Raw genomic sequence first — 13,386 nt, 5'->3', positions numbered from 1 at the left:
CCCTTGGCTGTGAAACAGGTCCCCAGAGCCCAAAATGCCACCCTAGACATGCAGCACACTGTTCTCTGCCTCTTTATTCCTATCCAAGCCAACAGACTTCACCTCCACATTTAACCAAGGGAAAAAGTCAGCCAAGCACTTCCCCAGCCGCTTTCTCTTGCAGTTAAAGCCAGAAGCCAGAAGCCAGAAGCCAATGGAGTTTGCCATTCTCTATACAGAGCCCTTCCCCCACGCCCAAGCCAGTATCCGCATGCACACACAAGCCAGAGTCTCCAGTCACCACCCCAGCACCACAAAGGGAGGACCCCAAAACACAAAAGAGCAAGCGTAGAAGAACCAAAGTAAAGAAATAAACAAGGGAGAAAAAGAAAGAAAAAAAAAAATAAAAAAGAAGAGGGGAAAAAAAAACTATGATGGTTTTGCACTCATTGTGAGATAATTCAGCCAGGACATACCTGTTTAAGCAGGGCCTCCCAGCTGCTCTGTTCTCAGGGACTGCCAATGGGACAGTCTTCTCTATCCCTGAGGCCTCGGGACCAAGTGATGCTTTGGTTTATTTCAGGAAATGCTATTGGAAAGATAAAACAACGTGCCTAGCAGGCACTATAAAAAAAAAAAAAAAGTAGAAGAAATACAGAAGACGGCATCGTCCAGTGGGCGGCTACATGTTTTCCCACAGGGGCGAAGGGAGGGGAGATGCACTGTGCGGTATCTCTTGTCCTTCCAGGGATGCCCCGGCCTCAGTTGCTCTATCAGAGCAAGCGGAGCCTGTGATCTGCTGACATTCCATTCTGTGTTTTCGGAAGCTGATCTTTGCCAGGAGGAAAGTGAGGAAAACCCAGCAACAAGGAAAGAGGAGAGGAGCCGAGGGAGGCAGCCACTGCTGGTCAGGGCCAGCGCTGGAGGGAGGCCAGTTGTTAAGTGGCCCCAGGCTTCTCTGGGATGGTTGCCATTTCTCACAAGCAGAAAGGTCATGGAGGAGACATGCGGAGGGGTCTGCTCTGTGGAGTCACCAACTGCCATTGAGGAAATCCTACACACGCACGCACACACACACACACATACACACACACACACACACACACACTGGCTTGCCTTTAAACAAGACATTACTTTCTTTGATTCTCTCTCTCTCTCTCTCTCTCTCTCTCTCTCTCTCTCTCTCTCTCTCTCTCCCCCCCCCCTTGCATCTGAATCTAATAATAGCTATTATATATAAATAATAATTGTTAATGTTATTTGTTCTTTGTTTCCCAACCTCATGTTCTTCTTCTCTTGAGAACTAAGGAAATCAACTCTGCTCGTGTCAAAAAGATGCCCGCCCCCAGCAGAAAGAAAAAATCCACCTAATTTCTTATTTCTGGGGGAAATAAACAGCCCACCATGATGCCATCTCTCCCCAGAGGAGACTCGCATCCTGCTCTTTTGTTGTTTTTGTTTTCAGTAGTTTGTGCTTCAGTTGTACTCAAAATAGAAGGGTGTGAGGAGGGGAAGGGACACACGGAAGGTAGAAGGAAAAAAGCAAGGATAAAGGGAAACGCCCAAGTCGTCTTTCATTTAAAAATATATATATCAGAACTAGAACAATGGCCAGAGTCAGAGGGGGTGGCTAGTTGGCCAGACAGTCTGTCCCATGTGATCAGCAGCTGCCTTTTTTATCTGCTGTGGGTGAACCCCGGCCACTGCGGCGTCCCCGACAGGAGCGAGGCTCTTCCAAATCGTCCTCATCAAAGCCGTAGAAAGTTGAGGTGTCACTTTCTGACGTGGAACCGAATAAGTCCTCCGTGGTACGTGCTGCGGCCGCTGCCTCCTTCTCCTTCCTGCCTTCTCCTCCCAAATGAGCTGACATGTATGATGAATATATCAGCACATGGGTTAAGCAACAGACAGCATCATTAATATTCTCATTACATCATCACAGTGTTATTCCTAACAGCAAGATAATAAGCCACCGTTACACTGTCACACTAGCCAGGTAAATCACCTGATGGCAGGGACTTAGGACAAAGCACACATTTCCAGGAAGATCCCACTTCCTGGAAAAGGTCCCATTCCCTACCGCGATACATGTGCCCACAGCTTCCGACAGCAAGAGATACACACATGAGCTCTCCTTTGGCTCGCTCGCACAGAGGCACACGCTTCCTCAGCCCTGCCCCACACAGTGCTTTTGCTTGGTGGTTTTAAAGCCTTGTTGGCATTTCTTTGTAGTTTCGGTTGACGTTTCTTTGAACAATGTTCGTCCGTTACTTTGACAGTCAGCTTTACCAAGGTATTACTGTCAGATAACCCATTCAAGGTGGTTAAGCCTCCGTCCATTTTATTTTTATTTTTACCCGCCTCTAATCCCATTCCTTGACAGCTCTTTCAATTCCACCCTGACGCCGTGTAGGTCATTTTCACCGAAAGCAAAGAGCAGTTGGAAAGTCTAAGTGGTAGCTCAGAAGAACTTCTTCCCTTTCTTTAGCACTGAAGGGAATGTTTGTGATCTCACACACCACGGCCACTAAACATGCCCAGGGCTTAGCTGCTCCAGCAGGCTCGTCCTGCCCACTTGAACTCAAGACACACTGAAAGGTGAAAATGGGCTTTAAAAAAAAAAATCCCAAAATCTGTAAAACTCAAGCTTAAATTTCCTTTCATACACTATTGGAACCCAATGCCATAGAGATGGTCCCTTCCATACCAGGGTCAGACAGGGCCTTTCTCCCAGCCAACAGAGGTAATAGGGAGCTGATCAGAGAAAAGCTGTTCTTCCAATCATATACCTGGGGAGGCCCCAGAGATGTATCCACCCATCTGCCTCAGCAGCCGCTCCCCCTCCCCCAAGAGCCTAATGCCACCTGTACATTAACTAGTTCAGGAACATTAGAGTCAGGTGTTAACAATAACCCACCAATTATAACCCACCAGAATAACTCTGGCACTGATAAATGGCCTGTGAGGCACATAGCAGGCAGAACCAAGGAAAGAAATGCTGAGCAAAGGTTGTATGAAGAAAGGCTTCAAACAAAAAAACCAGCATCCCACTCCTGATGCCTATGGATCAGTTGAAGTACCTCAGCTTTTGTTGGAAAGAAAAGGGGGAAAGCGGTTTACAGTGAGAACTCTAAAGCTGCCCTCTCTAACCCACCGAAACCTACTGTACCCCACAAGACCAGGTTTGGCGCACCATTCTACCAAGTGGCCTTGCTTCTGATAGAATTGATGTCTGATTGTCTGATCTTAAAACAAATAAAAAGCACTGGATTGAGGTTCGTTTGTTTAATTTTCTTTTTTAAAAAAACCTAAAAACCAGAGCCGTCTATCATAAGGGTCGTATCCGCCACATGAAAGTTCAATGTTAGAGATCACATTTGGACCATAAATAAATTGACAGAGTTGCACAAAGGAAGCTTCCCTGGCAGGGTCCTTGAAAATTAAATGTAAAGGGTCTTATGCCATGGACACTAAGCCTGTTTCCAATTATTGCTTTCCTACTCAAGGCTGTCTAGAGTCCTAAACAACCTTAGCTTCAAAACATATAAGAGCTAAAGGTAAGACTTAAGGGCACAACAGGGAAAACTGGGTCGCTGCAGAAAAGTAAGATGAGGTCACTTCGTTCCTTCTCTTGGGACTGAGGCCGAAAATAACACTGGGATCAAAAAGTATAAGAGGAAATGACCCTTCATGCTAGACCCAACCACCCAAAGTGTCTCGCCTATGGAAAGCAGCTGATGAAACTGCATCTGAAATAATCTCTCCTCCCTGCCTTGGGTTTTGGTCTAATTATGACATAGAAAAATGGGAGGGAGGGGGGTAAACACCAAGCAACCACAATCAGGCAAAAATAATGATTTATCTACATTTATCTACAACTGAAAACCAATCCGCAGCCAAGTCTAACTCGTTTTAAGAATGAAGGAACAAAACCAAAAGTCTCTTTCTGATACCGTCGTCTTTGGATAAATTGAAGACGAAAAGAGTATGGAAGGTCAATTGCAGGTTGGTCCCAAGGATGCCTGCCCTGTGACTCCTTGATGTATAGGTAGCTCTGTTCTGTTTACATGGAAATATGGGGATGAGCAGCCAATGGTGGCGGTAGGGTTATGCTGGTAGATAGGAGCCCAGCAATCTCTGAGCCCCACAGTTCAGGACATTGCTTCTTCCCTGATTCTTATGTTTCTATACTCTGGGGCTTTCCCAGGTATTTCCACAGAACAAACACATGTCACATGTTCATCATCCAGTATAAGCTAGCATGTTGCCTGGAATCTCCAGGGATCTCCGCTCCATCTCATTTTTGACCACAACGACACGTACAATGTAATGTCCACCCCATGGAAAGGCCAGACCTCCTTTTCTCTTCCTCTGAGACCCAGAGAATGGTTTTTGGGTCCTTAAGACCCAAAGAAGAAAAACATGAAAATGACCTGAAAACTCCTTTCCCATAGAAGTCATCACCATCATCACTTCACTCTCCTCCCCTTCCCCAACCACTGAGAGATGGCAAAATAGTCCAAGGAGAAGAGGCCTACAGCAGACAGTGCAGGAAGGGGCCCACACTCACCAGAGCGTCCACAGTCTGCACACGACACCAGCTCTTCAGGCCTTCCACTCTTCTTGTTCATGTTGGAGCCCCCCAAGCAGAAATCACAGTAGTTATTGGGAATGACTGTCCCATCTGGTCCTTTCTGGGCTGTGGAAACATGAGAAATAATTCCAATTTTAGCCTTAGATGTAACTGGTTGTTCTACTGGAGTGGTCTCTTCCAGGAAGAACAGAAAGCTTTGAATGGAAGCTTTTGTTACGAGCTTTGGACAGATTGGTGATATTGGGCTAGGATCTGCTGTTTGCTTGTGTTTCATTGATCCTTCTTGGTCCAATGGTATTCATCTTACAATTCATTCAGTCTCATCTTTCCAAGTTCTCCTAATTCAGTGTTTTTATAGACACCCCATTGCCCCTCTGATTCCATCTATAAATAAACTACTCAGAATGGTATGAGTTATTAGTTATTAATCGGGGAGACCCCTATTAACCCTGCAAAGACTCCAAAACATCAGATGGAAACATTAAACAGTGACTGGAAGATGAGGACAGCCAACACCCAGGCTGAGCCTCTGACAAGTGTGTGCTTAGTCAGCGTCTGTGGCTAGTAACTTCTAGATAGCATGCTGGAGAGGTTCTTGAGGGCTCTTGATAAACATGTGCACAAGTGTCTGTTCTTAGCCTCAACTCTGAGGAGTGGAGACTCAGTGGTCATGGAAAGCAACTAGGATAAGTTTGTCTGAAGACCTCAAGTGTCTAGCATTAGGACTGGACCACAGGCTGACCAGGCACTTAGCTCAGTCTCGTGCCAGAGATGGTGACAGAAATGAGCCTAGGTGTAGGCTGAAGATCTTCACAAGTAATTGAACATAATAACTCCATACCCTACCCCTGCTGAATGTCAAAACAAATCAGGGCTTGGCTTGAAAACAGAGCCCTGTTTAACACATGCCTTTGAGGACCACAATCGTCCCAGTCACTAGGGGGCTGGTTGAAAGTCCTCGGACAGGTTCCACGTGTGGGAGAATGCTTCCGTTTTCTTATTCCTGTCTTCCTGTTGTAGACATTTCTTAGTATTCACACTGCCTGATTACCACTAAAAAGAAAAGTCTCCCTGTTTGTGGGATCAGCCTTAACCACCAAAGTCTCTTCCTCCTTAGCATCCTCAGTGTCTGCAGCTATCTTTCAGTGTTCACTGGCTAATGTTAATCTGGGTCCCGTAGGGTATGAATCTGTGAAGAGGAAGCAGATATGTGAGCAGAAATACTAGCCAGACAGTAAGTGATAAACGGATTCGCCTCCTTTAATACGATTCCCTCTGGCCTCTGCTTCCTCCATGCCTCTGCTTTGCCTCCAGGAATAGAAAACTTACCTGGGGAAGGCGGAAGACAAACGCTAGCAGAATTACATTATGGAGGGGTTAATCCATTTATCAGTTGCTATTTGAATTGTTTAATCAGTTTCTAAGTCACTGATTTCCATCTACAAGCAGGCAGTCAATCCTCTGCAAGAAAAGTGTTGGCTGTTTGGGAGGGGGGAGGCAGAGGAATGGGCCACCCTCTCTGGTCTTAGGAGAATGGGCTTTCCTTCCGCAACCACTGGATCTCAAAGACATCTGCATAGCAAGCAGAGGGCTTTACAAATACTCGCCCAAGGCCTGCACATCTGCCAAAGTTCACTCTGCCTGTGAAATGTGCTTTGCCCACACAATCTCCACCCTTTCTGCCTTCTCCTTCGATTGCCCTCTTCTCCATTTTTAGTACTTTCTAGAGAAAAATCTAAGTATGTTTATGAAGCAAATAAAAGCTTTTGGTTTCCTATTCAAGAGATGGACTGAAGTCTATTAAGTATTAAAAATAAGCTAGAGGTGAGATAATATTAAAGTGAGAAGCAAAGTTTCATGATTGAGTGACCTAGACACAAAGTGTGCAGTGCTAATCACGTCTAAGGACCTTCCCACTTATAATAAAAGAACCCCATATATGCCATGCCCCCCAAAAGTCTAAGGGTCCCAGCCTAACTCTGTTCTATACACACACGGACTTCCTGCAATATCAGATATTCTTCCTCATTCTCAATATACTTCTGCCACCAAAAAATCTGAATGCCTTCAATTCACTGTCTCCCCTGATGATATATAAATATGAAGAAGGAAAAATATAGACTAATAACTTCCAGACTATTTATGTGTATTTTACATGAATTATTTACGGTATTCACCAAAGGAACCATAGGCATGATATCCTGCTGAATCAAGAGCTTCAGGTTATTCAGGCCTGTGATCCCAACTACTTGGGAGGTAGAGGCTGGAGAATCATAAGTTCAAGGCTTGTCAGAGGAGTCAAAGGCCAGCCTGGGCAACTTATGGAATCCTGTCTCAAAATGTAAAATAAAAATAGTCAAGAGAGGGCTGGGTGTATAGCTCACTAGGAGGATGCTTGCCTGACACACATGGGATCCTAGTTTTAAAGAAGTTTCTGGTGGCAAGCTATCAGAGCAGTGTACTTATGCATACAGAAAGACCAAATGCCTGTATACGGCAGTGAGGAAGGTACCATTGTGATAAGAGCGGGTGAGGCCATATTGTTGGTTTAGCAATGGTCCAGTTTAGGAACATGACAGTGGGGGAGAGGGTATAGCTCAGTGTTAGAGCACCATGAGACAGGAGAGGAGAGGGAGTGAGGAGGCAGTAAGAGCCATGCTTTAATTTTGGTTGAGATCTTACTCTCTTCTTGCAGCAATAGGCTTAGAGCATCCTTCTATCTCAGTAAAATGACAGGCTATGGGCTAATTGCAGGCACATTGGTTCTCTTACGCATTTTGGTATTCAAGATTGGTTGTCGAGCGAGGTACTTTCATGGACCGTCCCTGTTCCCTACCAGCAATGACCAGTCATGCCTCGGGGAGGGCACCAGGTTAGCATCACTATTTCCTCTCTTGATTAACATGCACACCTGCCTCATAGAGTCACACCCAATCCCTTCAGACAGATTCACTGCCGGGCACCCGCAGTACTGACTTGTGTACTGGAAATGGTGACCATCAATTTGTGGCTTGAATGGCTTTACAAGGTGACAAAGATGTAAGCAGGAGTTGGGTGATACACCTGCACGTGCACAGAGCACGGTACCAGTTTTCCCTGTGGCAGAGAAATCATTCATTGCTCTTGGTTAACTTCCTGACTCCTCAAAGAGATGGTCCATGTCCAAACAGACGGACTCACAAACAGCTCCCAGAGTATGCAAGAGTGGGTAGCCGAAGGTCCTGAATGCCTAGAAGAGTAATGCCGCCGCACACAACTATTAATGGGTTGAAAGGCTTGGTTTCCAAGGCAGCAGTAGTCCAAGGGAGAACTCTAAGGGGAGTAACTGGACCATACGGGTTCTGACCTAATCAATGATCTAATCCAGTGATAATTTCACAATCCAAATCGATTTTTGGGAGTTAGTAGAACTGACTGGGTCGGTCACTCAGGATGTGTCTTGGGGGGGGGCGCATGTCACAGCCCTGGCATCCTCCTGTTAAGTTCCTCTGCTTCCTGTCCATCCCAGAGTAGGAGGCTTTGCTCCACCATGCCCTCTCTGCCATGACTGTCTGCTCTACTCTGCGTCCTTGTAACCCTGGAAGCACAGAACCTAGGAGCTGTTGGTTGAAACCTCTGAAACTTTGAACCAAAATAAATCTTTCCTCCTTTGGATTGTTTCTCTGGGTTATTTATCAGAGCAACGAAAGTCTGGCTGACACAGCCATTCCGAAAAGCGCAAAACCATAATCCGTTACCTCTTGAGAAATGGTACTGGGTCATATCTACCTGCTTAGCCTCCCAGTGACTCAGCTTGCCAAGAAGGAAGAGAGCAGGTATCAGCTTACAGCTACAGTGGGGCTAGCTCTAGTGGCTGGCTTCCAGGCACATATTATTGCATTGGTTCCTACAGAACCTGTGTGAAGTAGGAGTTGTTTGAAAGATGAGGTAACCAAAATGCAAAAAGATTAAGGTGCTGGGCTCCAGGTCTCAGCTACAAAAGAGGAAAGGGGGTCCTTCCCAGTTGTCTGTATCCCCAGACATTCACACTGCTCCGCTCCTAGGAGGTCTAGGAGCAAACACTTTCTAGCTGGACCTTGTACAGCAAGCAGTTCACAAATCTCTTTCAAGTCTATTTGATTCACCCAATATATTAATTATAAATTTTGAGGCAATAAAAATGATTTTGTTTGGCCGCTAAAAGCAGAGATTCCTTCTGAACTTAAATTGAATGTCCCTGGCATGGTACTCCATCCAGGGTGACTCTGTAAAAACGCTTCTCTGGAGAACTCCAGAGACTCGTGAGGAGCACTAAGTCAGAGCTCACACTGTGGCTACAGTGGCCTATGGCCTGACCTAGCCACAAGCAACTTCCAGGCCCTATACATGAGATCACTGTGAAAAGGATTTGACTATAAGTAAGGGGCTTGCCCAGACCTGGCAAGTAGGATTTAAATAGAGTCTCTGCTTCTGCATATGGAAAATTGAGTCTCACTTTGTAGAATAAGACAGTGGAGAGGACAAAGAAACCGTGGTGTCTTGTTGCCAGTGTCCACAATGATGGATTTGCTTTACTGTTGATTAATGTCCATCATAGAGCTCGTAGAAGAGATACAAGTAAGCTGCCAAGAAAAAAAAGTGAGCCCTGAGAGTTTGGGAATTTCCCTGGGGGAGATAGCTCAAGAACACCTCAAGGGAATAAACAAGTAGGGATCAGGGACAAAGCTCATGAGGGAATCCAGGGGGGAGACAACACAAGTGAGAGAGGACATTCAAATAACTCAAAGCAAGAATAAGGGAAAAGAAACAAGTATCTAGCCTACATGGCCAACATATGCTCTCTCACTGGTTCTTATGGACCAGTGTGGAGTATAAATCAAAAGATGAAGTAACCAAAATTCAAAGATTCTAGCCACCATGCTCAAAGAAGTGAGAATAGGCATGCTAAGGGGACATTAGTACGGTTAAATTATGGTTTATATCTATGGGAAATAAAAGCGCCAAATTCATGACAGGGCTGCCTTTCCCTCCTGTTAGTGCCACCCCCACTGTGATGTACCTGTCACTCAAGAAGACAGTGACTGGTGGAACAGTCTGGCCACCACCAGTCAGCTCCCTCTGGATCTCTGGAGAGATTAGAACTATACCCCAGGTGTCCCGGGGAAAAGGAAGCAGGCCAGAAGTTGATGCTTCTTCCTGGCACATGCACAAAGGCATGGCTTCCCATTCTGAGCAGATGCTCAGGCTGCCTGCCAGGACCTGATGTGCACAAGCACGAGGCCATGGTCCATGCCCTCCAGCCCCCCACCCCCCCCCACCCCATTGTGCAGCTGTTTGTCCAAAGCCTGCTTGGTTGGGGCATATAACACCTGGAAAAATGGGGAGCCATAAGCAGAGCCCTCCAGGAAGAGATGTGCCTCTCCTAACCCCTCTCATTTGTTCCCCCACCACCCTCCATGGCTGACAGTTCCTGTGTCCCTCTACAGGTCTGACATGTTTCCATGGCAACCGGAATCCTGGGCTCCAGCAGCCTCTGCTCTTGCCACCTGTTATTACTTCATCTCTCAAGTGTAAAGCATGTTAGCCTGGTACCACTTGGCTGTGCAGGCGCATCTTTAGAAGACAGAGTAAAGAAAAAGGGGGAGTGGGAGAGAGGATGTGCAGAAAGGCTGCCCCAGGCTGGCCACGGAAGACACAGTGGACAGGATAGGCTGGAGGAAGCAGCTTCGGAGAGAGGGAGGGTGAGGAGGCAGAGCATAACCCAGTGTGCCTTCCCTTCAGAATCAGTGAGCAGGCCTCAGCTGGAGGCCACTGCCACATCCACTACCTTCTCCCAGCCTTTAATGAGGGCTGTGGGAGGGGCTGGAAACCAAGCAGCCAAAAAAAAAAAAAAAAAACGGGAAGGGAAGGCAGCTGGGCAGAGACAGAAGCAGCCCAACATGAACCAGAGCCAGGAGAGGGTTAAAAGTGGTGTGATCAAGACTGTGGGGAAGGCTGGACCAGAGGGCAAGCTGAGCATCAAAGCCTCGATAAATGGCCTTAATTCTCATGCTCGCGCTCACCCGACTCCTTACGTGTTTACTCATATAAATTATCCCCAAGGCCTGCCTCCTTTTTTCACTGCTCCCCTAGAATTGATGAAAAAATAAATCCCTCGGATCCAAGGAATAAAAACGTGTTGGGATTCCATGCAGGCCGGTCCGTGGCCCCCCGCTTTCTGGAAAGCAAACAATGCCATTCACCCTGGGTGCAGAAAAACAGAGGATCCAGGAGCTCCTTGGAGAAGTGGACATCAAGGTCCACTCACCACATGACCATTAGGCCATCAAGAGTCCTCTGCCCCTGTCACTCAGCCACCGAGCGCTGAGAACAATTACAATGTGAGTGGAGGATAAGGCTGGAGAGGGGGACGCCAGTGTGGAGTGGCCATGACACAGAGGTAGGTGTGTAAGGAGAACGGAAGGCCCGGGGCTGATTTAATAAGTCTTGGTGTTTACAGACGAGCCTGATAAGTTGCCACACTCCGTATCGCCAAGGACAACAGGAGACAAAGTGAGCTGGAAGGCAGCACATGCCACAGGGAGGCTGGACGGACGGTCCTGAGGAGGTAAAGGCAGGGTGGAGGGATGGCCTCTCTGAGGAAGCCTCTACACACAAGGGGGAGGTCCCTAGGAACCAGTGCGCATGCCTGTCTGGAGCACGCAGTGTGTTAGAGGACTATTTAACGTCCTTTGTGTCCATTACTTGAGGATTAGACTAGTGTAGAAGAAAAGACAGAAAGGGGAATTTATCCCAACCCAAAGGGATGCCGGCTTTCATCGTTTCATGTTTGTGTCTCTCTCCCAATTAGCCAGGAGCTCCCTGAGGGCAGGAGCACCGTCTTTCTTCTCTGTGTTCCCAGCACCTGGCACATAAGATTGTCACCAAGCTGATAATAAACACTTAATGAAAGGATAGACACATATTCACAGAGGCCCCTTTTTTTTTTTTTTGGTTGGGGGGGGAGGGTTGAGCGTCTCACCATCACCACCAGTGAACTCAGCCTGCAATAGGACTCACATCTTCTGTGCCAACTGAGCCAAAATAGAGTAAAGAAGAAAAGGCTGTGCCTCTCATACTTCAAACCTAAGGAGACTAAAAAGCGGAAAAACTGAAGGAAAAGGACACACTGAAGGGCAGGGCTGGCGATGGGAGCCAGAGTCCTGCTGCCCAGGGCAGAGTATTAAGGAAAGTTGAGCTAGAGGAAACCGCCCAGTGCCTGAGCACGAGCACCTGACTTTTTATTCCCAGGACCCACATGAAAAAGCCAGGTGTGGAGATGCACGCTTGTCCTCGGCAGCACTGGGGAGACAAGCACAGTCCATGGGGCTCGCTGGCCGGCCCAGCCTAACCCAAAAGCTCCAGACTAGTGAGAGGTCCTGTCTCGAAACACAAAGTGCAGGGCTAGGGAGACAGTGTGGTGGGTAAAGCGTTTGCCGCAGGAGCCCAGGGAGCTTGGCGCTCATGTAAAATGCTGGGCATGGTGTGCACCTGTAATCCTGATGCTCAGAGGCAGGCACAGGAAGGATGCTGGGTCTCACTAGCCAGCCACGTTAGGCCTGCAGTAGCACAGTTCATTATGGTTGGGGGGGTGGGATATGACGGAGGAGACCAATTCAACCCCTGGCAGCCAAGAAGCAAAGTGAGAGAGACAGGAAGTAGCAAGGGTCACAATATCCCTTTTAAAGACACATCCCCCGCAACACACACAATGGCCTACCTTCCTCCCACCTTGTCTGCTCTCCTCTTAAGATTGGCTCATTCCTCGAATATTGACTAGGCCTTCAACACATGAGCCTTGAAGGAACATTTCACATCTAAACTAGCATGCACAGCTCTCGGGGGACATGTTGCAGCTCCACCGCCTCATGCCACACACATTTTCTGCTGACATGGTCCTCTCTAGTGACTTGACTTACTATTACTACTTCACTGCAGCTATAAGATAACATCAACATTATAATTTTACATAGATAATGCTCAAGGCACAAGCAGCTGAAGCAGCTTATCCAAGGCGAAACTTAATGACTCTCTTGGCTCGGAACCCAGGCAGTGTGCCCCTTGGCTAGCCCACCAAACACACCTTACCTCAACACACAACCACACCTTCAAGAAACCCAAGTACAAGAGTCTGGCAGTCTATATAGATAGGGCCTTTTAGGGTAGATGGGATTTTATAACGTGGAGCTTCCCAGATCTCGCTATGAAAATCACCTGGGGAGGTTGACAAAGGGCCACAGTAGGTAAAGGTATCTGCCACCAAACCTGAAACTGGAACTTGAGCCCTAGGACCCACATAGTGGAAAAAGAGAACTCACTCCCACAAATTATCTTCTGGCCTCCATGTGTGCGCCAGGACATGTGCCACCCCCAAGGACAAAAAAAAAGTAAAGTTAAAATAAGTGAAAAGCACTTAGAGAGGCCATTAACCTTCAAACTAGAATCCATAGATCTAAGGAAGGACCTAAAAACTCATGTCATACGGGCTCCCCAGGAAGCTGGCCAACCTTCCAAAGGGTCAGGAAATCATAAGTACTATGATTTTTGTCCCTTCTGCTTTACTGTATTAAAACTTGCTTGTAGGTTACAGACTCATTGAGCCTCTGTAAAATGAAGGGTGACGTCCATAAAACCATCGCAAATAGAAAACATCATCAAAGATCTTTAAGAAATAAATGTGTCTGGTGGGGATCCCAGTGCATCTCTGCATCCCCCAGCGCTCATGCTGAAGCCCTATGCCCAGTGTGATGTTATTTGGAGCTGAGGCCTTTGGAAGGGAAATAGACTAGACGAAG

At 47.1% G+C, this 13,386-nt stretch overlaps 1 protein-coding gene across 3 annotated transcripts in view; it reads right to left on the bottom strand.

The window, feature by feature from the left end:
- DPF3 (double PHD fingers 3) overlaps nt 1–13,386 on the bottom strand; it is a 277,263-nt gene that overhangs the window by 57,716 nt on the left and 206,161 nt on the right. For 2 of the 3 annotated variants that reach the window (XR_014780988.1, XR_014780989.1), the window contains exons 8-9: nt 4,550–4,678; nt 456–1,842 (exon numbers count right to left, since the gene is read on the bottom strand). Coding sequence is in view for 1 of the 3 variants with exons in the window: in XM_084792130.1 (XP_084648256.1) it covers nt 4,550–4,678 (129 nt within the window). In the remaining 2 variants the exon portion in view is untranslated. The remainder of the gene's footprint in view (nt 1–455; nt 1,843–4,549; nt 4,679–13,386) is intronic. The other variant, XM_084792130.1, reaches the window with a different exon arrangement.

Source organism: Acomys minous (assembly GCF_964271855.1).
Source record: "Acomys minous genome assembly, chromosome: 8".
Lineage (NCBI taxonomy): Eukaryota > Metazoa > Chordata > Mammalia > Rodentia > Muridae > Acomys > Acomys minous.
The sequence above is the reverse complement of the archived record's forward strand: the minus strand, read 5'-3'. Positions and strand labels throughout refer to the sequence as shown.